This window comes from Sebastes fasciatus, chromosome 4, assembly GCF_043250625.1.
Source record: "Sebastes fasciatus isolate fSebFas1 chromosome 4, fSebFas1.pri, whole genome shotgun sequence".
In the NCBI taxonomy this organism is placed as follows: Eukaryota; Metazoa; Chordata; class Actinopteri; order Perciformes; family Sebastidae; genus Sebastes; species Sebastes fasciatus.
The window spans coordinates 15,626,191-15,648,964 of record NC_133798.1 but is presented as its reverse complement, the minus strand read 5'-3'; the positions used below and the strand labels follow the sequence as shown (position 1 = coordinate 15,648,964).

Genomic DNA, 22,774 nt, shown 5'->3' with positions numbered 1-22,774 from the left:
CTCTCTCTCTCTCTCTCTCTCTCTCTCTCTCTGTGGAAGCACATTGTTCAACGCGGGGCTCATTTTTTTTACCCAGAACCAATGAATGCCTTGGTGCATTTTTAGCTACTGAAAATTAAACACTTTTATCGGACAGAATAAGGTGCAGATATCTCTGAAGACTGGTGGGAAGCTGACCAAGAACATTTTGTTTCCCTCTGAGAGGCAACACAGAGTTGGAAGATTTTTTTCCTCTTCTTCTTCTTCTTCTTCTTCTAGACGAAAACGGTCGCTGTTGTCGCTAATTAGACCTCTGCTTGGTTGTAAGTATGCACTGCACATTCCTGTGTCCCAAATATGTCGACAGGGACTGTTTTTGTCTAATGGTACCGCTTTAAAAATCTGTTTTTTTGGGGGTCCACAGTTAAAATATGTTAGCTAAAGCTATCACTAATATGTGAATTGTCCCTTGAGTTGGGGTGTTGTAACTTGGTTATAGATAAAGAGGAATAACATTACACCGCGGTGGATTCCCCCCATCCTTCCACGTTTGAAAAAGAAACCAAAAGGCATGCTAATGTAACGTTACATAGTGGCAATAGTAGGGGATTTACTTTGTGTCGCCTGTACTGTATTTGTGTTCCAATGTATATACAATGTTGCAGCCGATAGTGGCCACACAGTCAAGTAACGTTCAGGGTGACGCCCCGTCACACTGAGTCAAAACTGGATGTATCACTGCGGAAGTTAGATTCCATTACAAGGCATTTTAGTGCCAGAACATCTGATTTGGGATTATTTCTATTCTGGATTCTGAATTCAAAAGACAGCACTAATGTTTAATTGGAATATCACTCATATGGGCTGAAAACAATTTACCCAAACTGATGTTGAAGTCTTTGGCATTGTATTCATTGTATTCATCATACAGAGTGGTACTGTAGTAACATTTAAAGCTGCAGAAGGGTAGAGATGGAGCAAATATGATTACATTATTTTTATTAAACGGTCACTATATCCTGACAGTAGTGATGTCACGGTACCAGAAATCTAGTCGTCAATACCAATACCAGTGAATTTACACGATTCTCTATACCAATTCGATACCACGGTAAAAAAAACAACCCAAAACAATAAATCCTATGTAAAAGGCATTTTATAGCCAGAACATCTGATTTGGGATTATTTCTACTCTGGAAGCTGTATGTTAGTAAATTAAAAAAAAGATGGCAAAGACAGCACTAATGTTTATTGGATCATCACTCATATGGGCTGAAAACAATTTACCCAAACTGATGTTGAAGTCTTTGGCAGAATTCATTGTGTTCATCATACAGAGTGGTACTGTAGTAACATTTAAAGCTGCAGAAGGGTAGAGATGGAGCAAATATGATTAAATTAGGGATGTCACGGTGCCAGAAATCTAGTAGTCGATACCAATACCAGTGAATTTACACGATTCTCGGTACCACAGTAAACGATAAATCCCATATAATTCAACACGCACTCCTTTTATTAAAACATTTGAACATTACAAAAAACTGAGGCATGTAGCCTTTAAGTAGAACATCTGATTTGGGATTATTTTCTACTCTCTGTTAAAACCTGTTTAGTAAATTCAAAAAGATGGCAAAGAAGACAGCACTAATGTTTAATTGGATCATCACTCATATGGGCTGAAACAATTTACCCAAACTGATGATGAAGTCTTTGGCATTGTATTCATCATACAGGGTGGTACTGTAGTAACATTTAAAGCTGCAGAACGGTAGAGATGGAGCAAATATGATTACATTATTTGTATTAAACGGTCACTATATCCTGACTAGGGATGTCATGGTACCAGAAATCTAGTAGTCGATACCAATACCAGTGAATTTACACGATTCCCGATACCACGGTAAAACAAACAAACAAAAACAATAAATCCCATGTAATTCAACACGCACTCCTTTATTTAAAACATTTGAACATTACAAAAAACAGAGGCATGTAGCCTTTAAGTAATAAATAAAAAGAAACGTCTATTAACATTGCAAAACAGAACACTGGCATGTAGCCTGCAATTATTTAAAACAAACAATATTGTCTGGATGTCTGTCTTTGAGGTGCTTTGCTAAATTGGAAGGCACCGTTACTGCACCGCATACTGTTTTTTTGCGAATCTATTATTACTCCTTGTAAATCCGCCTTGAACGCAAAGTACTTCCATACCCGACTCTTGCTATTTGTTTTCTCAACGAGTTGAGGCGGAGGTGGCGCTGCAGCAGCAGCTGCCATCTTTCACGTCTCGTGTTGTTGTTTTTTTCCGTGCTGTTAGGGCGTTCTTCTTCCTTCATTTCACGGCAGATGAGAACACTTGTTGCGTATACTGCCCCCATTAGATCTGGAAGAATCGCATCTCCAGGACCTCCGCTCCGGTAACAAATGACCATTACAGGCATCGTTCGGTACCTTAGGTACCGAAGAAAACGAGTACCGTGTAATTTTTTGAATTTTGGTATCGAGTTGGTACCGAAGTTCAGTTCTCGTGACATCTCTAGATTAAATTAAGTTATTTTTATTAAACGGTCACTCTATCCTGACAGTAGTGCATGAGACAGGTAATCTGTAACTGTGTACTGTGTGTACTGTTTAGCTGTAAATGAGAAAGTTTGTGACCCGGAAGCCATGTTGAGATCAATTTGAAGAAATACCAAGCACCGCTCACCAGCCAGAGCACAGCCAATAGGAACGCTCAATGGGAACACTCAATAGGAACGCTCTCTCTCTGAAATGACCTGTGATTGGCCAAAGTCTCCCGTCATGGGCTAGATTTTCTAAAGCCTGAAAACAGAGCCATGAGGAGGTGCGGGAGTCTAGTTTTCTCTCAGAACACTTGAATTACAATATGCTGAAAGGTTACTACGGAATTCTTGCCCAATGATGCCAATAACTTTCTGCCTATTCCCACTTTAAGTTAGTGCAAAATGTTTCACTTTTGTGTATTGTTGGCTTTTTTGGCCTATGATTGTAACTAGGGCCGTGTATTGGCAAGAATCTGGCGATACGATACGTATCATGATACAGGGGGTAACGATTCAATATATTGCAATACTGTAAGCAAGGCGATGTATTGTATGTATAAAATCTAATTTTAGGAAAACTGTCATTGTATAAAGACACATCACCATCTGAGTAAAAAAAAGGCAATATATGAAATGGCTACTATGGGGACTAACATCATCACACATAAATAAAGGCTCATTGGATCCACAAGAGTCTCAGCTTTCCAGTGATACCCAATTTATGCATTATTATGCAATTCCAAGACCCCATTATGCAGAAATATTAAAACACATCATTTTTAGAATAGGCGAAGATAACACATTTATACTGCATCCAAGAAACAGAATTGTTTTGCCCAAAACTGTCTGAAATGATCATAACGTGGGCATGCCTGTAAAGGGGAGACTCGTGGGTACCCATAGAACCCATTCTCATTCACATATCTTGAGGTCAGAGGTCAAGGGATCCCTTTGAAAATGGCCATGCCAGTTTTTCCTCGCCAAAATTTAGCATAAACTTGTTGCGTCCAATATCCTCCTTTCCGACATGGAAGTTACCACTACAACCTCCGAAAGACAGAATAGCGGCCAGGTCAGCTGGCGGGCCATCAGATTTACAGTATCGCAAAACATAATATCCCAATACTAATGTGTATCGATATTTTCTTACACTCTAATTGTAGCTGACACGTCTGTTCACGTCTCATCTTTTTATCCACCACAACATCACTGCTGCTGACCAAAGCGTTATATATGAGTAACATGTAACAACCATATAGTTTTTCCATCATAATATAGGCTGCAGTACATGGGTTTTCATTACGGAGGTCCAGTGTTGGTCGTGTGAATTTGACATGAGCGTCGTTCAGAGTGAAGGCAAGAATTCAGGCAGCTGGAAAACAGCTGGAGATAGTCCAGCCAGTGATAGAGGTGTGATGTTAATCTCCTGTCCCTTTCTCTGAACAGCTGTAGCCTGGGTGGTGCCCCGCTGCTTGCCAAAATAAGTGTGATTCTTCTGGATACCAAGAATTTACAAATGACAACTTCTCATGCAGCTTTTATCCGGATGGTTTAAATAAATAGTGTCAGTTGAGACTTAAAGATGACTCAGGATATGCACTTGTGTATACTTTTGTAGGCATATTTACATTCTTTTTATATTGGAGTGACAACTTTTCTCCCCCTAGCGTTTCCAAGTGGTATTACTGTTGGCGCTGCTGTAACAAAGACAACCGGATAGCTTTGCATTTTCCTCTGACCTTAACAACTACCAACAACACACAGGCCACACTGCATTTTGTTTTCCACATTTGCTTCGGTTGTTCCACTGTCCACCATTCCCACTACTGGGGATAGTAACTGCAAAGTACTTTCATTGATTCACTCTTTGGTTAGGGATAGGTACCGGGGAAAATCATGGATGTATTCTAAGAACTGGATACCGGACCCCAAGATTGCGCCTATTCATTCCAATAAGAATTGCTCGCCTGGCATATACACCAAAAACTTTTTTAGCTACGGGGGTATGCAGCCCACTGAATGCAGTAGTGTTTCTCCTGCTGGCCCCACCCACGAGTTCCCGCACAGCCCATAGACTTTACATAGTGAGGACCGATTTTTAAATACCTTTTACAAGTTTTACAAATATAAAACCTCCATGGATCAAAAATTCATAATAGAAAGAATCATAATTTACCTTATTTGCAGTTTTAGTTGCCCTGTCAACAGTTTTACAGATGTCTCTTTTACAGTGGTGGTCTATGGGGAAAATGCTTTTTGGGCAGCAGGGGGATTTTTCGCTGAAATACCGCAAGTGACCACTGGAAAAAAATTGGAAGCAAGGCTGAGCGGCATCCACGTCTTATTATAAATCCACGGGGAAAACAAAAGCACTATCCTCTTCCTGTTTTGGTTTCGCAATGGTTGACGCACTTCCTTTGTGTTAATCGAGCCTTCATTCAGACAGAATTGCATAGTGAAAGTGAGGCTTATAGGGAACCAATCTAAACGCCGATGGTGTCATTATTCTACAACCAACGCATTGTGAAATCAACATTTACTTAAAAATGATAATTTAAAGCAAAAAGTTTGTCTATTGACACTTTAAGTACTGTCATATTCCTGACTTGATATTGTTTCTAAGTCTTTAGGGGAGGGGGGGGGGGGGGGGGTTGAAGAACTGACAAAACATTTTGTGGGATCTTCTAGGGGTTTACCGGCAGCTTAGTTTATGTGACCCACAATATGCTTTCTGTGCAGTGCTTTCACATGCACTCACAAACTAAAACAACTGGACAAGATATTTCTGATTGGGAAAAAAAAAAAGAAGAGCACTGATGAGTTTCGGGGTGTTTGGTGTCTGATGATAAGCCCCACGGCTCCTCTAACTGGCAGGCCTTTGTGTGGAGGTCAGCTGGCCTTTTCATCTCCGCTGCTGCCTCCACCATCTCACCCTACCCGACAAGCTGAAAGGATGACCCAGTGGGGAAAAGGTCACTTGGACTCCAGTGCCTTTAAGAGCAGCTTGTTTAAGCATGCACACATACACACAGATGCACGCAGAAAACTCTTAATATAAATGTTTGTAAGGGAGAACATGTGGGGAGGAGGAGGAATTGTTTGTTAAAGGATTTTCTATAAGATTCTCTTTGAGCAAAATTATAGTTTCATTCAGGTTTCGGGTATTTTCTCTGGCTTCCTACCCTAGAGGAGGACTTAAATGGATAGTGCTGTTTTCAATGGTTATCACTAGATTTATCTCTGAGTTGATAGACTTCATAAGAATTGCGTAAAGTCATCACCTACTTGTGTTTCATTGGCCTCAGAGAGCAGAATAGTGATTCCTCAGCTGCCGGTCAACACTTATGTTTGGATGCCGTTTTGGAGAATGATGTCATTGGAGAGCAGAGTGGGAGGGTGCGGTGGGCTATCGAGGCTCTAGGATGGGTCTTGGAGTCTCAGTATTCGACCGTGATACCTCCCTAGAGAGGGTCTCCTTACCATCATTGCTCCATTAAAAATCTATTATCTCTGCAGTGGGCTTGTGGCTCTGCCAGTATGGATCCTTTAACCAATTAAGAACTTTAATGGAGAGCAGAATGCATGTTGAGGAAGACGGCCATTCATGTGCCCTCCTTATTGTGTTTTGAAGTGATGGAGTTGTTTTTTCCAGGTTATAGAAAAAGTGAAGAGATGTCTATTGACTGTAGTTATCAGAGCCATGCGGCTGAATTAGCTGGGAAAAAGCTGTAGAACGTTGAGCATTTTTATTATTGATTTCGTTATATATTTTTCCGGGTCGACCCCTCCCTCCTGTGCCCTTGGCATATAGTAAGAGTAGCCCCGCTCCCTTCCTCGCCCTCAGCCGCTCTCCTCCCATCACCCCTCTCGCTTCTCTGTACTCGCACCCTCCGTAAGCTGTCATGTAAGATTATCCTCTCGGTCCAGGCGGGGCTCTAGGGTTTCAAAACGAACTGTTAATTTTCCCAGGCTGGAGGTGGCGAGCTATAAATAACCTTAAACACAGACATACTGTATAGTGCTCCTTGATCAAAAAGGGGAACAGCTATAGAAAGATTTTGGGGAAAGGAATAGGTCACCGACTTGTAGATGACACAGCGGCAGCTATAACCCTGTCTGTCTCAGTCATGTATGTGAACAGTGGGAGCAGGAAGCTTGCTCTGTTCACCCCCTGATGAGCTGATTTGTTAGTACAAGTCACATTGCTGTCAGATATGTACACTGTATGAAAAGTGGAGCGTTGCACTGCCTCGTCGTGGTTGTACGCATGTTTTTACAGGTGTGCGTTTGCAAATGTGGCAACGCTCTGACAGTAATGACTGTAAAATATGAAAATCAGGCCAGCAGACGATAGCATGACACAGCTATAGGGGCGGGATAACCATCTGTGTGTAGAGAGTTAAAAAAAAAAAAAAAATTAAGACTAAGTTTTCATGCTTCATCGGTCCCCATGTGCAGATGAAATATGTAAAAAGATTGATGCGTGCAGCCGTGCACTGATGACTGTGATCTCCAGCGGCCTCCTCTCTATCTGCACAAAGAGCAGCTCTGTGTGAGCCCCTACTGACAACAAGTGGCTCTGAGAAAAGCGACAGCATCACTATCAATGATTAATTTCTCTATTCATCTCCATATGTATGTGTGGATTATTAATCAGCTGCTGACTTGGCCTAGTTTGAGAAGAGATGGCACGGCTGTCTGTTTTCCTTCCTCCAGTCTCCCGGTAGCGGGCGCGGGTGTGTTTGAATTTGCATTTCGGGCTGTAAATTTCAATCGTCTGGCAGGTGTACACTTGAGATCTGGTTATGTAGAAGAAACGCGGCAACCAGCCGTGTCAGAATCTGGAGAGCTGTGGGTGTGTGAGAGAGAGCGCAGGTGTCAATCTCTTTTGTGTTTATTTGTGTGTGTCCCACATTTTGCCATCTCACCAGTTCAATTCAGTGCACGTTATTGGCATAAAAGTTCATGAACAATATAGAAAAGGTTTCTATTAAGGATTTAAGTTTTGGTGCATTTTGATCTGTATTGGTTGTTAAATGCATGATTGTCATGAGGAGCAGTTATCATTACCTTGACGTTCTAGTGATGCAGGTATTGAACTTTAATGTTTGAGTAAAGTTTGGGGTAGGTGTGTGGATGCTGGAAGGATTGGGAAGATCTGATTAAGCAGTAATTATCACTTATCGTACAGATTAATCTCACAAATATTTATGTAATCCACGCTAGTGTTAAACCAAACAACAGAAAATGATTTATCATTAGCCTAACTTTGATATTTGATCATTATAAAAGCCATTTATCAAGTAAAATTGCTCATTGATGTAAGGTCAGACCAATACTAGGTTTTTGATTCAATTGTGTGGCGAAAAAGCAACGCACATTTTTTCAGAACGAGGTAGATTTTTTGAGCTTTCCCACTGCGAATAAAGTCATCAACCAATCACGTGGGGAGCGGGTTGAGTTGCGCCTATATACAGAATATGAAACAACAACACAGAGGCTCCGTAGTTCGAACCAAGACGGACAATTTTTATTACTCCTGTCAACCTTGACAAAGGCAGCGATTACCAGATGTACTCCTTCCGCTCTTACCTTTCACAATAAAAGCGTACTAGCCTAAACTAGACATATACTGTAATATTCACAGGTGAGTATTTCGCACTTTCGTGCCGTGCCGTTTATTCGTCACACCCCCGGTGTATAAAGGCCTTCAGAATCAAATTCTAAGTGCTCTCTGGTTGAACTATGTAATGGTGACAGCATTTCTAAATTACCTCAATCTTTCATCATCTGAAATATCTGCCAGTGCTAATGTGTCTGTGCTAATATTAATCATTAATGAAAATAATCCATGATGGCACATTCGTCATCCCCTGAAAGTCCACTTTCTCTAATCCCAATGACCAATCTATAATTTTTCATTTTATCTTGTGTAGGGCTGCCCCCTCTTAGTCGATTCGTCGACTAATCGGTCATTTTGGTCTTAGTCGTTTAAGATTTCTTTTGTCGGTTACTCATTTTTTCATGCTGTTTTTCATGCTGAATGACTAATTTCCAAGAAACTTATGAGCACATTTCTGGTAAATCGACTAATAATATCTTTGATGGAAGACAGCCCTAACTTTGTGTCCATGCTGTGTCCATCACATCAAACTAACTCTGATGTGAACTCTCACCCTGTCTTGAGCTCGTAGCCTTCAGTGACCAAAGGTGTTCCAGCGTCTGTCTGCCCTGCACAAGTCTCTCCGCCCAGCTGCTGTTTATTTGGTTAAAGGAGGCTGCGAGCAGCGAGGACGCTGGCTCTGCCACTGCCTCTGTACTTCAGCCAGGGCGGGCTGCACTGTGTACCAGGTTGATTTATTTACAGTGAGGGAAAGGGAAGCTAAATGTTTGGCCACAAGGTTGGAGATTCAGTATAATTCCCTTCCTGTTGAGAATTATAGCAGCAAGGGTGTTTTTTTTTACAAGGAGGCCGTTGTTGACATTGGTGACGGTATTCAGAGCTACCTGTTCCATGAAGGCGATACGGGATCAAGGATGCGTTGCAGGAACATGTGTGTGTGTGTGTGTGTGTGTGTGTGTGTGTGTGTGTCTGTGTGATTGAATGAGAGCAGCTAAATGGATGTGTCTTCAGTTAGCAAGTCTGCTTCTCTGTCAATCATTAACATCAGTGAGCCGGTCTTAGTCATGGCTAATCCTCAGCGCAGTCACACATCTCAGGCACAAATAACGTTTTTACTGAGGTGCACGTCTGTTACTCTTGACTCCCCATGCCTGAGTCGGCAAGTTTAGTTTTCTTTGGATGCTTTGCATGTTGTTCTCTCAGTAAACCGTCCAGAAGAAGCTGTGTTCATGTCACCTGCTACCCCGAGTTGAGTTGAAGATTCACTCCAGCTGTGTTTGTGCTCCCTCGGGAGATAAAGCACAAGAGAGAGGGTGAGGCCTGGCTGAATCGCTGATGTTCACTGCTCTGTAGCGATCAAGGGGTTTGCGTTAACAGAGCTACACGGAGTGCATTTTATGTTAGAGATGACAGTTGGTGCCCTGGAGACGGTAAAACAGCATATGTGACCCGTGGTGCTCATGAAATCCTGACAGATTGATTGCACTCTCTAGCAGGTGGGGCAGGTTAGTGATTTTCTTCTTGAGCTCACTTAAGGAACGCTCAGCAAAGTGAGACACCGTCGATGAACAGGCACAGATGTTTAACCCCACGTGACCTTTATTTTACTCTGAACTACGAGACATGAGGCAGACTACTTTTGAGGAAGAGAAATTTAAGGCTGCTCTGGGTGGTGCGGATGTCGACAACAGAGTCTTAACAGGGAATAATGTGATTCAGATGTCTTTACTGTAAGTTTGTGTTGAAAATGGAAATGACGCTGTGCAATTCAGTTCAAAGTATAAACCGGAAAAATGTCTGAAGTCGAGTTTTGGGTCACGACTGCTAAACAGAAAGTGGAACTTCCAGTGATTTTCCTCTGAGCTCGGAGATGACATCATCACCTGACCACTCATTGTTGTCTTCATGATGTCAAACTGAAACTATAACCACGGGACGCTCCTGTGGTTGCTCTGGGACTCCAGCAGACTTTACTTGTAGTTAGCCATAGGTGTGGTCAAACTGCTAGCCCTAGCTTGTATTTTATTTCATGAGCAAAGTCTCCATGATAGCTTCATCATGTCTTTCTAACTCTGACTCATCATGTGCCATCGTGTCTACCACAGGGCTCAGGTCATTTTTTAGGTCATACAGGGCTCCAGAGTGCAACCATTTTGGTCGCATATACCAAAAATCTGTGCAGTGCGACAGAAATTTTCCTTGGTCACACACACACACACGCCTGATATTTAGCAGGTCTGTCTGTGTGTGTGTGTGTGTGTGTGTGTATGAAACCGCGCCCTGTACTCAAGCAACATCGCAACCATAAAACATACCGGTAATTAAAAATGAAGAGAACTATTGATTGTTTTTCGTCAAGAAAATTGCTGTGGTGCCCATTAAACAGACAGACCTGGGTCTGAACGGCCCGGCTCAGGAGGTAACCGCTCCACCACCTGTCTCCCCGGTCCCCGTAAAATGCCTAATCCTAAACACTGCGCCCCGATTCATTTCACAAGTGGAGAGTGCAAAAAATGAGTGTCACACACATTACGTTACGCTTATACCAACAGAATATGTAAACATGTGGATATCTGACGGTACCGTAGGTAGACTGTAGGCTTTAGTCAGTAAAAATGAAATTCAGCATTATCATGATGTGTTCAAGTATCTTATAAAATGTTTGGCGAGAAAATTGAATAAATCCAGTTGTTTGAAAGAGATGTTTTCAGAGCAATATTGAATAGATAATAGAGAGGGAATTATGACCTGTTATACTTCCTAATAAAAACCAGTATGCAAACTGTAATAAGGGAGTGGATTTTCTTCTACTGTGGTATCGAATTGGTAGAGAATCGTGGAATTTCCCTGGTATTTCTATCGACTACTAAATTTCTGGTATTGTGACATCCTTAATGTATGCCTAAGGGAACTGACAAAACGGTTAAAAGGTACTATTGCGGCTGGTGAAAAATTTTGGGTGCACCGTCACTTATTGTATTGGTGCACCTAAATGAAAAAAAGTTAGACGCACCAGTGCAACCAATGTAAAAAGTTAGTCTGGAACCCTGTCATAAGATTTGGTAACTTTTTGGTAAATTTGCAATAAGCTGAGTCACACTTTGCCACTGCATGTAGTGGAAACACCCATATGACTACTTTTGCTACCCGGCGTTGACTCAACACGCCTGGAATTTCACTGGCCAGCGGTGTTGTAAGGGTGGTGGTGATGTCAGGGGATCTGTGTGTGTGTGTGTGTGTGTGTGTGTGTCTTTGTATTGCCTTGTGTGGCCACATGTGTGGGTCCAGCTGACTCGATAGTTGACATTGTGATGGCATATTTGGCATTTTCTGCAAATTCACACACATTTTTTGAGCATGCCGTGTCTTTCTGGTAAAATCCGGGTTAGTTGTTCTTCACTACAACATCTCGATCTGAATTAATAGAAAATACTCATCACAACTAAATGATTTCAAATATTGGTGAAAAAAATGTCCCAATATTTTTTGGGGATGATCAAGCATCATTTTTCATGTCCATCCAACTTAAAATATTACCCGTCCATGTTGGAACTGCTTTACTTTCCCTATTCTGCTTTCGGATACCGTCTAGATCCATAAATGCATGTAAATGTGAGGTCTACCTGTGTCGTGTAAGTTTTAGCCTACAGAAAATGGATATCACTTTTGTTTTCTCAAGAGGCCGACATGTTTCTTTAATAACATGCCTTGATTTATAGTCAGGGGCAGCCCTGTTACATCGACTAGACCTCTTAAGTGGGTTCAGTGCGTCCACAGGGGACAACTGCAGGCACACCTGAAGTCATAAAATCCTCTTTTAGGCCTCTCGTTCTGTTGCTATGGATTGATCCCTATGGAAGGAGCAGCAAGGCAAACCAGCAAACAGTTCATAGCAGTAGCCTTGCTTTGTTAGTAATAGTGACTGTTGAAAAGAAAAATGGTGCAGATCCTTTTGAAAGAAATGTTTTTTGTATGTGTTTTTCCTCATTGCTCTATTTTTATGATTTAAAAAAAATGTGATCATTTTTGCTCTGGCATCTTGTCACCGTGGGTTCAAAGGTAGGCATCTGTAATGTGAAGCCTGAGTGATGAGTCTGCCGGTGTCATGCCCCTTCCTTTTTCTCCCTCCTAGCGCTCCCTCTCATACACACTGACTTTCTGCTGCTCACACTGAGCGGGAGAGCATTGGAACATTGAGTACCTTCAGCACATTTTTCACATTCCCCTTTGAGGGTCTCAACCTTAGCTCCCACCACACACACACACACACACACACACACACACAAACCACTGATGTCTCTCACCACTGGGCAGCAAAGGTTGTGGACCACAACATGACAGTCCAGTGGCAGACAATAGCTTGTCAAAGCTCTGTGTATGTCTGTTGTTCTGTCCATATTAACCCGGTAATGTGTACCTGTCGGTGCTAACCTGCACCTTTCTTCTTTCTTCTCTCCAGCAGTGGTGTGTGTGTGTGGTGAGCAGCAGCGGCAAAGATGACGGAGTATAAGCTGGTGGTGGTGGGAGCTGGAGGCGTTGGCAAGAGTGCACTCACCATCCAGCTCATCCAGAACCACTTTGTGGATGAATATGACCCCACCATAGAGGTATGACTCTCTTCTGCATGTTCTGCACTTTAGTCTTGTGGGTGGCATCTTGGGTGTTAGGGTGGGAAGGTAGAAGGTATTGTTAAAAAGGAATTATTTCCAGCTCCCCCTTGAATTGTAGTGTCGTTGTACACCACTTTTACACTTTATGTGGTAGAAGTGCGAGTATTAATCTACATGTTTTATACAAATGTCCAGTCCAGGCGGCAACCTTCAGTTCTGAAAAGTGAAGCCAATGCTGAACGGCCTTGAACTTGCAGTCTTTCTAACAGCCAGCAGGGGGCGACTCCTCTGGTTGCAAAAAGAAGTCAGATTGCATAGAAGTCTATGAGAAAATGAGCGTACTTCTCACTTGATTTATTACCTCAGTAAACATTGTAAACATGAGTTTATGGTCTCAATCGCTAGTTTCAAGTCTTCTTCAATACAGTATGATGTTTATTTATTAAATTATGGTCCCATTTAGAGTCAAATAGACCATAAAGCAGGGGATGCTTTAGGGCGGGGCTACCTAGTGATTGACAGGTCGCTACCACGGTGTTGTCCGTTCTGGGAGTTGTCCGTATTTTTGTCTAAGAACTTTAGTTTAGTTTATTAGGATCCCCATTAGCTGACACAATGGAGCCAGCTAGTCTTCCTGCGGTCCAACAGAAATCATAAACAAGTTCATACATTTTATACATTCAAACATCACATACAAAAATCACTGTACGCACATTACCTTATATAAAAAGTTTGCCAGCAAATTCCATGCACCCATAACCCCTATCACAGTGCGTTTTCAGTTCATGAAAGTCATTTTAACATTTTGGTCGCCTAAAAATGTCTTCTTCAGCGTTCAGTTGTACTTAGCTCCACACTCTCATGTCACTTCTGGTTGCAAAAAATCAACATGGCGACGCCGAGGCTTCTAAACCGTCGTCCACAAACCAACGGGTGACATCACGGTGACTATGTCAACTTCAGTCTATGGTCCAATCCAACAGTCACTGCTGAACAACATTGTCTGGACTCTACCGAGACGACAGCTCAGTCTAAATCAAGTTAATTTAATTTAATTAATCAAAGTCTGTGGCAGTTCTCCAAACGATCAGGCTTGGAAGAAAATTCCTAATTTACTTCTAAGAAAAAAATATGTCCTCCGTCTGTAATTCTTATATTTTCATGGAAACAAGACTCTGAAAAAAAAGATTGCAGATATTGCAAGTGAGAATGTTTTCTCCTCTCTCTTTTTCTCTACTCTCTGTCTCCACTCTCTCTCCCTCTCTTTCTCACCACGCCTGCCTCTGGCCAGACAATGTCCTTTTTGTGTATTTGCATTCCTGGCCCCTATGCTCTAACAAACAAAGGGACGGCACTCCATGTTTTTGTGGCTGCGTGTTGGAAGGCCAAACATTGGCTCCGATGCCCTGCTCCACTGATCTCTGTAGATGTGCATTTGACCCAGAAGTGGACAGGGGAATTAATAACAGATACCAGTTGATACACATTCAATCAACATCATATCTCTGTTTGTTTCATTTGTGGACATGCTGCTTAGCACTGGCCAAGGACAGTTGCCTCAAATTCCACCTGAACCATCGTTTTGTGTCTGACTTTTTGTTCCATGTTGTTCACTCACACATTTTTTTACCACGTCTTTAAATGTTGGACTTTCTCCCTTTTTTTTCCTGCAGGACTCGTACAGGAAACAGGTTGTGATTGACGGGGAGACCTGCCTGCTGGACATCCTGGACACTGCAGGTCAGGAGGAGTACAGCGCCATGAGGGATCAGTACATGAGGACAGGGGAGGGTTTCCTCTGCGTCTTCGCCATCAACAACACCAAGTCTTTCGAGGACATTCACCAGTACAGGTGTGTGTAAGAGTGAGGCAAAGAAAAAGAGGGTTTAGGGATGCAGGGGCATTGATATTGAACATTGTGAGATCTGTTGTTGCAGATGTGAACATGTGTATTTACTGGTCAGATCACAGAGTTCAGACATCATTTCTGTTAGTTCTCCTCTAAGGCTTTGTGTATTTGTATATGCAGTGTGTGTTGCAGGGACTCCCACGGGGTTCTGGATAGGGAGGGGTTGTGTATACGTATGTGTGCCAGCTCTCTGCAGTAGTTGGGTGATGTCATGCTGTAGCGTTTAACACGGCTAAAGAAAGCTTAGCCCCCAACTGGAGGATTACAGCACGATGCCAATGAAATCGATCCTGACTCAATTAGAGGAGCAGGGAGAGGTAGCACTTTCAAGGACAGGGAAGGAGAAAGCGAGGGAGGGGGGGGAGAGAGAGATTCAGCTGGAGATGACAGTGCTCTCTCTCTCTCTTTGCCACATTTTGTCTTTCTCATCACATTAGACACCCACTTGCCAGTGTTGCACGGTGCGAGTAAAAGAGGCTGCATATTAACTTTAGCACCTCATCTACAGATTTGCAGAGTTTCTCTTACACACACATTTGTTTGGCTTGGTGCCATCGCAGCCCAGCTTTTTTTTTTTTTTTTTTTTTGGGCCCGGTTTTAACACAACTGCTGGTACCACTGTGTAAAAACCATTGTGTAACTTGGGAAAGCACGCATGGATCCTTGGTTGGATGCTAGAATAGGTGGTGTCCCGGTTAGAGCTGTTGAGTTATTTAAAGAGCTGTTGTCTATTTTAGCGACAAAAATGGTCTGAGGCATTTTTGCAAAACTTCTGCTCCACTGTTGGCACATACTGGCATGGTACCTGCTTAAAACTGGGCAGTGCATCTTGATTTTTTCCCCCCTTTTTAATTAGAACCAGGCAGCAGTATTTTACCGAATGCACCAAGTTGATTATATCTTCTTTTTGTGTTTGCTGTAATTTTGAATATGCCTGTTAGACTTGAGATACCTGCCTCACCCACATATATACAGCATGGTCTAAACATGTCTGCAGTGACATCAAGACTCAGAGCGACTGTGGTCATAAACACCATTAGCAGTGATGACTGCAGATGGGCAGGGCTGACGCTAGTGGATACATCCTGCTGTACTGTGACTTAGGGGAGAAGAAGGGCTGAGCTGATAGATTGATCTGACCCACTCCTCTCACTCAGTTCCCCCTGGCTGCCTGGCGTTTGGCGCTGGCTGCTGTAGTGATGAGGTAATGCTGTTCGCCGTCTGCCTGTTGTCCATCCCTCCCCCTCCCTCCTTTCCTCTCCACCTCCCTCCTTCAGCAGTGCAGCACAGCCCAGCACCGGCGGGCCCTGGCTCTTCCTCAGGGTCCTAGAGCTCCCTGGGTGGTTGGCCCTCCAGTGGTGGAGCTGCTGTTGTTTATGAAGCAGGGAGGATCCTAGGCAGGAGATATGTCACTGTGACTAAATGCAGTGCTTGGGTAGGCTACGGAAACAGCCAAAGATTCACAATTAAATGAAATGTATTTGTTCTGCAATTCACAGAGAACAGATTAAACGTGTAAAGGACTCAGACGATGTTCCCATGGTGCTCGTGGGAAACAAATGTGACCTCCCGGCACGCACGGTGGACACAAGGCAAGCCCAGGAACTCGCCCGCTCTTACGGCATCCCTTACATCGAGACCTCTGCCAAAACACGACAGGTACGACAGTGAACAAGAAGCACAAACCCTCAACACCATACATGCACTTCCATGGAAAAAACCTTTTTCTTTCTCTCCCCTTCTATCTCTGGTATTTAACATTACCTTTAAAGGTCCAGTGTGTAGGATTTATGGGGAGCTACTGGCAGAAATGAAATATATTCATTGTGTTTTTGTTAGCTTAGAATGAGCCCTTCATATCTACATAAGGAGCGAGTCCACCATGGTGCTCCACCATGTTTCTACAGTAGCCCAGAACAGACAAACCTAACACTGGCTCTAGAGAGAGCCTTTTCCGTTTTTCCGTTACCTGAAGGCCAGTGTTGGGGAGTAACTACTTATGTAACAGCAAATAATTTTTTTATCTGTTCAAAATGTACCTTAAAGGGAGATTTGTCAAATATTTAATACTCTTTTCAACATGGGAGTGGGCATATATGCTTGCTTGTATATACTAATATTGAAAATCAATTAACAACACAAAACAATGACAAATATTGTCCAGAAACCCTCACAGGTACTGCATTTAGCATACAAAATATGCTCAAATCATAACATGGCAAACTGCAGCCCAACAGGCAACAACAGCTGTCAGTGTGTCAGTGTGCTGACTTGACTATGACTTGCCCCAAACTGCATGTGATTATCATAAAGTGGGCATGTCTGTAAAGGGGAGACTCGTGGGTACCCATAGAACCCCTTTTCATTCACATATCTTGAGGTCAGAGGTCAAGGGACCACTTTGAAAATGGCCATGCCAGTTTTTCCCCGCCAAAATTTAGCGTAACTTTGGAGCGTTATTTAGGATTCCTTTCTCTACTTTCACATGATGCCAGTATCTTCACTCTCAAAACTGAGTCCGCTACAACCTAAAAATCGCAAGTTGCGTTAATGGGTTAAAGAAATTACTGGCATTAAAACTAATTTGCGTTATTTTCACGTTAACTTTGACAGCCCTTATCAGAATATATTATTTTCGGTAAAAAGCCTATATGTAGAATATAGCATTCATTCTGTTGCTTTGGACTCACGGTGGGACTACGGTGGGACTACAGTGGCGTGCGGCAGCTCGAAGGACTGCTGCACTCCACTCAACCCCCGTTGGACTGTTCTAAATAATTCTAGTGACACATTACGTACACAAAAGGTTCATTCCCATCCAGAGCCTACAGTGATGGTTTTTAAGATGTTTTGAGTCACCAGCCGCCACTGGTAAAATCTTATTTCATTGATTCGCTCAGCCCCTTCTTGCCTCTCTCTCTCTCTCTCTCACACCAAAAGGGTGACCATGTCGTCTGACGAGAACGCCTTTCAGTGCCAGGAAATTCAACAATACTTTCCTTCTGAAATCAGAAAAAGAGCGATAACATTTCTGTACAGTGTAAAGCTTTTTTCATGATGAAAAAACTGTCAACATGAAAATGGATGTCAAACCTGGAGGAAACATCTAGCTTTATTGCTCAGTTTCAAACATGTTTTAGAAAAGTATTCAAACAGTAATGAAATGTAATGTTATTAAATTTTTAACAGTGTAACTATCTGTAACCTATTACACATCAAAAGTAACCTTCCCAACACTGCTGAAGGCCACCGTAGTTCTCCAACACGCTTGTGAAACTGGTATCACCAGCCACTTTCTGAATTTCGTTGCTCCTAAAGTAGGCGAGGAAAAGGTCCTAAAATGATACCACGGCGTTACCACGGTTTTGCACTTGGCGGATTACATTACTGCAGTCTTGGAAAGTGAGGAGTGAACAAAGGTGTATTCAGTTGGTTGCAATCTGCAATCTCACCACTAGATGGCACTAGATGGCACTAAATCCTGCACGCTGGACCTGATATGTTCCTCCTAAACTCTGATGTAAATTTAAAGTCCCCCTATGCTGCGTCATACTGTAGTAAACAAGTAATGACAGTGTTCTAGTATGTGCGCTGTAGTTTCACACATTTCACGTGTATTCATGCACATGAAGAGCAGCGAATGGCCCGCGGTATGATGTGATTTGTGTTGCTGGAAACATTTTATTATGCCGCAGGCAATGACTCATTGCCAGGTTACCTTGGCTTGAGAACAGAGCTACAGTATTTGAAAGGCTTCATGAGGACAAGTTGCCACACAGCTCCCACTGTCTCTGACTCACTGTCACACATTATGTAGGTACATACCGACTCTCGCATTCAGTCATTAAAGCCCGCAGAAAGTCTGTCATTCAAACAGAAGAGTGTGCAAAGAACTAAGTGAATTACTTCTTTTTAAGTCATTATGATTTCTTGATTAACGGCGTCTGAAATATCAGGGTTGCCATGGTGATGTTGCCAGTTCCTCTCAATGGCGAGTACACCTGAGAGGTTTGCTGTCTGTTATAAGGGGGTGCATGCAGTGCACTCCACTTATAATTGACCGTCGTTAAGTGCCCAGATCTTTCTGTAACCTTTCCTATGTGTTTACAGGGAGTAGAGGACGCTTTCTACACACTGGTTAGAGAGATCAGACAGCATAAGCTGAGGAAGCTGAACCCACCTGATGAGAGCGGTCAGGACTGTATGAGCTGTCGCTGCGTGGTATCGTGATGCAGGTGAGACATATCTCCAGAAATGTATTTTTCTTCTTTGACATCTATATAGTATAATGGGAAGCCTCCAAATGGTCTGTCACACTGAAACTCGTAATGTATGTCTTTTTGTTAGGGCAAGGACGATTTGCCCATCTCGCGATTCGATACTATCACGATACTTGGGTGCCCATTTCCTTATGTATTATGATTTTTAAGTATTGCGATTCTACAAATATTGCTATTCGATATTACAGTTTATTGCGATTTTTGTTAACTTTTTTTAACACTAGACCATGGGGAAAAGTTGAATCATACATTGCTAAGGACTTTTACTTTGGAAAATATCTAAATTGATACAGTAAAAATGTTTTATTTTCAGCATGTATGTAGTCAGAGATGTCCTGAAAGTCAAATATATCAGTCATTGTCAGGCATTATTTATTAATTTTTTTTCCCTTCACAAATTAGTGGTATTTTCTTTTAAATTGTAAGGGACATGTAATGTTTTATACTTCTGCTGAATATAATCCAATCAATCTTATTTCCATATATGTATTTTGTATATACAGTTCCTTTTGTTAACACGTTATTTTGAAAACCGAACGTAGTCACGCTTGTATTCTTTCGCTAACTTTGCCAAGTCCGTCGCTAGCTCTTACCGGCGGTAACTTCCTTCTACCTCTGCATAAACTCAAATGAAGCAAATCTATCGATTCTGGCATTAAAAAAATCTATTTCAAAATCGTAAAAAAAAGGAATCGTGATACATAAGTGAATCAATGTTTTTTCCCACCCCTACTGTTTGTGCATGTGACTGACCATTGTAAGTAAAAAATAAATGTGAAACCTCAGTGTTCCCAGACACAATAAAATGGCGCTAACATCTGTCCCTCTTCTTGTCTCATTTCCAGCCAACTGTTGCACGTTGAGGAGAAATGCTACAGCGCGTAGTGGCAGCATGGACATAAAGATAGAAAGATAAAAACGACTCAATGATGAAATATAGACTTTTTCGAAAAGAGGATGATTGAAGCAAAAGCTCTCAAGGAAACCACCAGAGCTGACTGAACCATAGACCTTCACGGAAAAGGAGGATTTGGACTGTTGCCTAAAGTGGCTACCTGAACTAGCCTGGTCCGGCCCCTTTTTTTGGTCCACAACATGTCGACCTGTGAGCAACACCACTAACGACTCTTTGTCAACTCCAGTGTGGTCTCGCTGGGTAGCTCAACAAGTTTCCTGCTAACTTATTGTTTTCAGTCTCAACACTGGTCTTAAAGGGGGTGTCTCTGACCTCCTCCCACCTTGAAAGCCTAATTCCACTCCCCCTGTCTGCCCACTGGAAGGACTGACTGACTTAAAATGGAAAGGATTGGAATGGACGTTTAGTTACACCTCTCACATGAATAACCCCCCTCCCTCCCTTCAATCCCATCCCACTCAACCTGCTTTTGGCTTCCCTCGAATGGCTGTGTAGTCCCTTCATTATACTGGATACAGGGGGTGGAGGCTGACATGGGAATGACTATAATTTGTTGTTTAACAGTTAGCCTAGCTGTACAAAATCTTTTGATTTTGTTTTTGATATGGAACATTTTGTTTGTGATTGCAGAATTCTAAAATCACAGAGCAATATGTGAGCAAAGGGTGTTTATTTCACGTGGCACCTGTTTTCACATTTTTCACGACCTGCCTGACGTAGTTTGGAATTCCTTTAAGGATAGAAATGTTGAACGGAGAATATAAAGACAGATGAATTTCCAGAATGCAGCGTCCTTCTCTCCTTACAGACGTTTTTCTTTGCTACAGTACGAGTTGTCTTTTGTGGAATAATAATAGTAACGGCTAGTGTACGTAGGTTTTGGTGCAATAGGATTCTTTACTGTCCAATTTACACAAAGTATTGGGAATAAACCACCTCTCATTGCTACTTCTTTTACTTTGGTTTGGGAAGGAGGGGGTACCCGTTGCCTGTAGAAATAGGACGGATAACCCTGCACTTGTACAGTTATACAATGAGAGGTTATGATTTTTAGACAAAAATGAGAACCAGTTGATTTTTCTTGCATTTCATTTCAATAACTGTATGCTGTACAACTCTTATTTACTACATGGTGATAACAGCTATTTTTTCAGATTGCAAGAATCACTCCTTGTGGATAATAAGGCTCAGGAATCAGGGTCCAGGAAAGTCTCTCCTAACATTCCTGGAAACCAGGGTTAAGGATGTCACCAGTTAGCTTTGCAGAGTGTAACGCACAAGTCCTGCCTCAGAGTCGAACTTCGGTTTCTTTTCCACACACACACACACCATACTACCCTCAAACTGCTCTTCTTTCTTTGCCACCTCAGCTCTACAGTGGAACAATAAACAGGTCAGGTGCTAATCATGTCAGAACCAGATTTACTGTATATGTGGGACTAATGTGTGTAATAGGTGATGGATGTTGGGTTATGGGAGTGCATCGCTTTTGTTTCTTAATACTGACTAGCTTGTGTTCTCCACAAACTGCATTAATTTGCTGCCTAAATGGAAAAAAAAGACTGCTCTGTGTTTACTTTGCCTTATCTGTTAGCTAGTTTGTACCTCATGTATGCAGCGAGCTCTACCTGAGACGATTATGTGTTCTGTTGGCTGCATTGTTTTGTTTCTGTTTGATTACGTGTGCAACTAAAAATATATAGAAGTGTGTTGGGTTTAGACATGCGCTGTATAGAGTTTGAAAGACAAGGCAAGTCCCTGAAAACACTACACTGACTTTAAAAAAAAAAAAAGGGGAGGGGGGGTTTCTGTAATAGCATGTACGTCTCTGAATGTGTTTAACAAGACTGAAAAACAACCCAGTTTAAGAGTCCAGTATAAGCCAAACTGTCTTGCGGTCATGTTTCATATGAAGTTTCATTCTCAATACATTGGAACATGTGATGGTGATTACTAAAAAAAATGTTACTTTAAAGTCCAGATTATACTTGAACAATTCAGAGAATTGGTCACGTATGATGATGTACAGAGTTCCAGACACTACAGGCAGGTTTTTGGCAACAAGCGCTTCAGATGCAAAAACCTCAGACATTTCACACCTCTTCCATGAAAGACGTCAAATGTTATTTTGCCATTGTCCATCGGAAACAAAATGTTCGTTTCTGATTCTAATTGATTTTGTACAGTTAAAGTGACTCTTTTTCACTCATAAGGTGGCTTAAAGAAATCTGATCAGTCTAGTTACTGTGTGGATGGTAGTTGTTTTTATCAGTTAAGTGTTCGTTTCTCTGCTCGGAGGAAGGATATGAACTGTGAATGTGTTTGAGTCTTTAGATATTGTTTGAAAGAAGCATCGTGTTTAAAATTTTACAATATTGAAATAATGCAGGAGTTGAACCTTGATCCCACTTTTTGGCTGTGTTGTTCCTAACTTTTGTTTTTCACCCATTGTACTCAAACCTTTTAATGGAAAAAAAAAGAGTGTGGCGTTTGTAATTACAGTCCTGATAGTATGCTTGTCCTCTCCCTGTCAATCTTTAAACAGTACATCCATGATGATAATAATAATACATAGAATTTCACAAAACTGTTCAAATTCCCCGTTTCATGAGAATATCGGCGTCATGTTGCCGCAGGGATCCTCCAGCCAGCAAACCCACAGTATACATGTCAGAAAACCTGGCGAGCATGACAAAAGACTGCACGGACCATTGGGAGTTTTGCACAAGGATACAGTGGGCTCAAGGGCTTGTTTCTCCCTTGCAAACTGTGGATGGAGGTGTGGAAGGAATTTGTGAAAATGTCAACTGTTTAGCTATTTAAGATGTATTTACTCTTTGAAAATGTGGCAAATGTATTGCAGGACAGGAATAAAGATGTCAAGATGAAA

General features: G+C 42.0%; 1 protein-coding gene across 2 annotated transcripts; it reads left to right on the top strand.

Moving 5' to 3' along the window:
• LOC141765931 (GTPase HRas) lies at window positions 1–22,774 on the top strand. Of its 2 annotated transcripts, none has more exons than XM_074632254.1 (6): window positions 1–302; window positions 12,629–12,776; window positions 14,453–14,631; window positions 16,188–16,347; window positions 18,799–18,923; window positions 19,814–22,774. In XM_074632254.1, exons 2-5 carry the CDS (start codon window positions 12,666–12,668, stop codon window positions 18,916–18,918), a joined length of 570 nt encoding a protein of 189 aa, XP_074488355.1. In that variant the 5' UTR covers window positions 1–302; window positions 12,629–12,665; the 3' UTR covers window positions 18,919–18,923; window positions 19,814–22,774. The 2 variants fall into 2 exon arrangements, with proteins under 2 accessions (XP_074488355.1, XP_074488356.1); XM_074632255.1 differs by having other exon boundaries at window positions 163–302; window positions 12,632–12,776.

Bases quoted from the DNA above. Each gene is read 5' to 3' on its own strand.
- LOC141765931 (XM_074632254.1), top strand. From the start codon at position 12,666: ATGACGGAGTATAAGCTGGTGGTGGTGGGAGCTGGAGGCGTTGGCAAG. The intron at 12,777-14,452 runs GTATGACTCTCT...TTTTTCCTGCAG, and splicing joins AATATGACCCCACCATAGAG to GACTCGTACAGGAAACAGGT. The intron at 16,348-18,798 runs GTACGACAGTGA...ATGTGTTTACAG, and splicing joins CCTCTGCCAAAACACGACAG to GGAGTAGAGGACGCTTTCTA.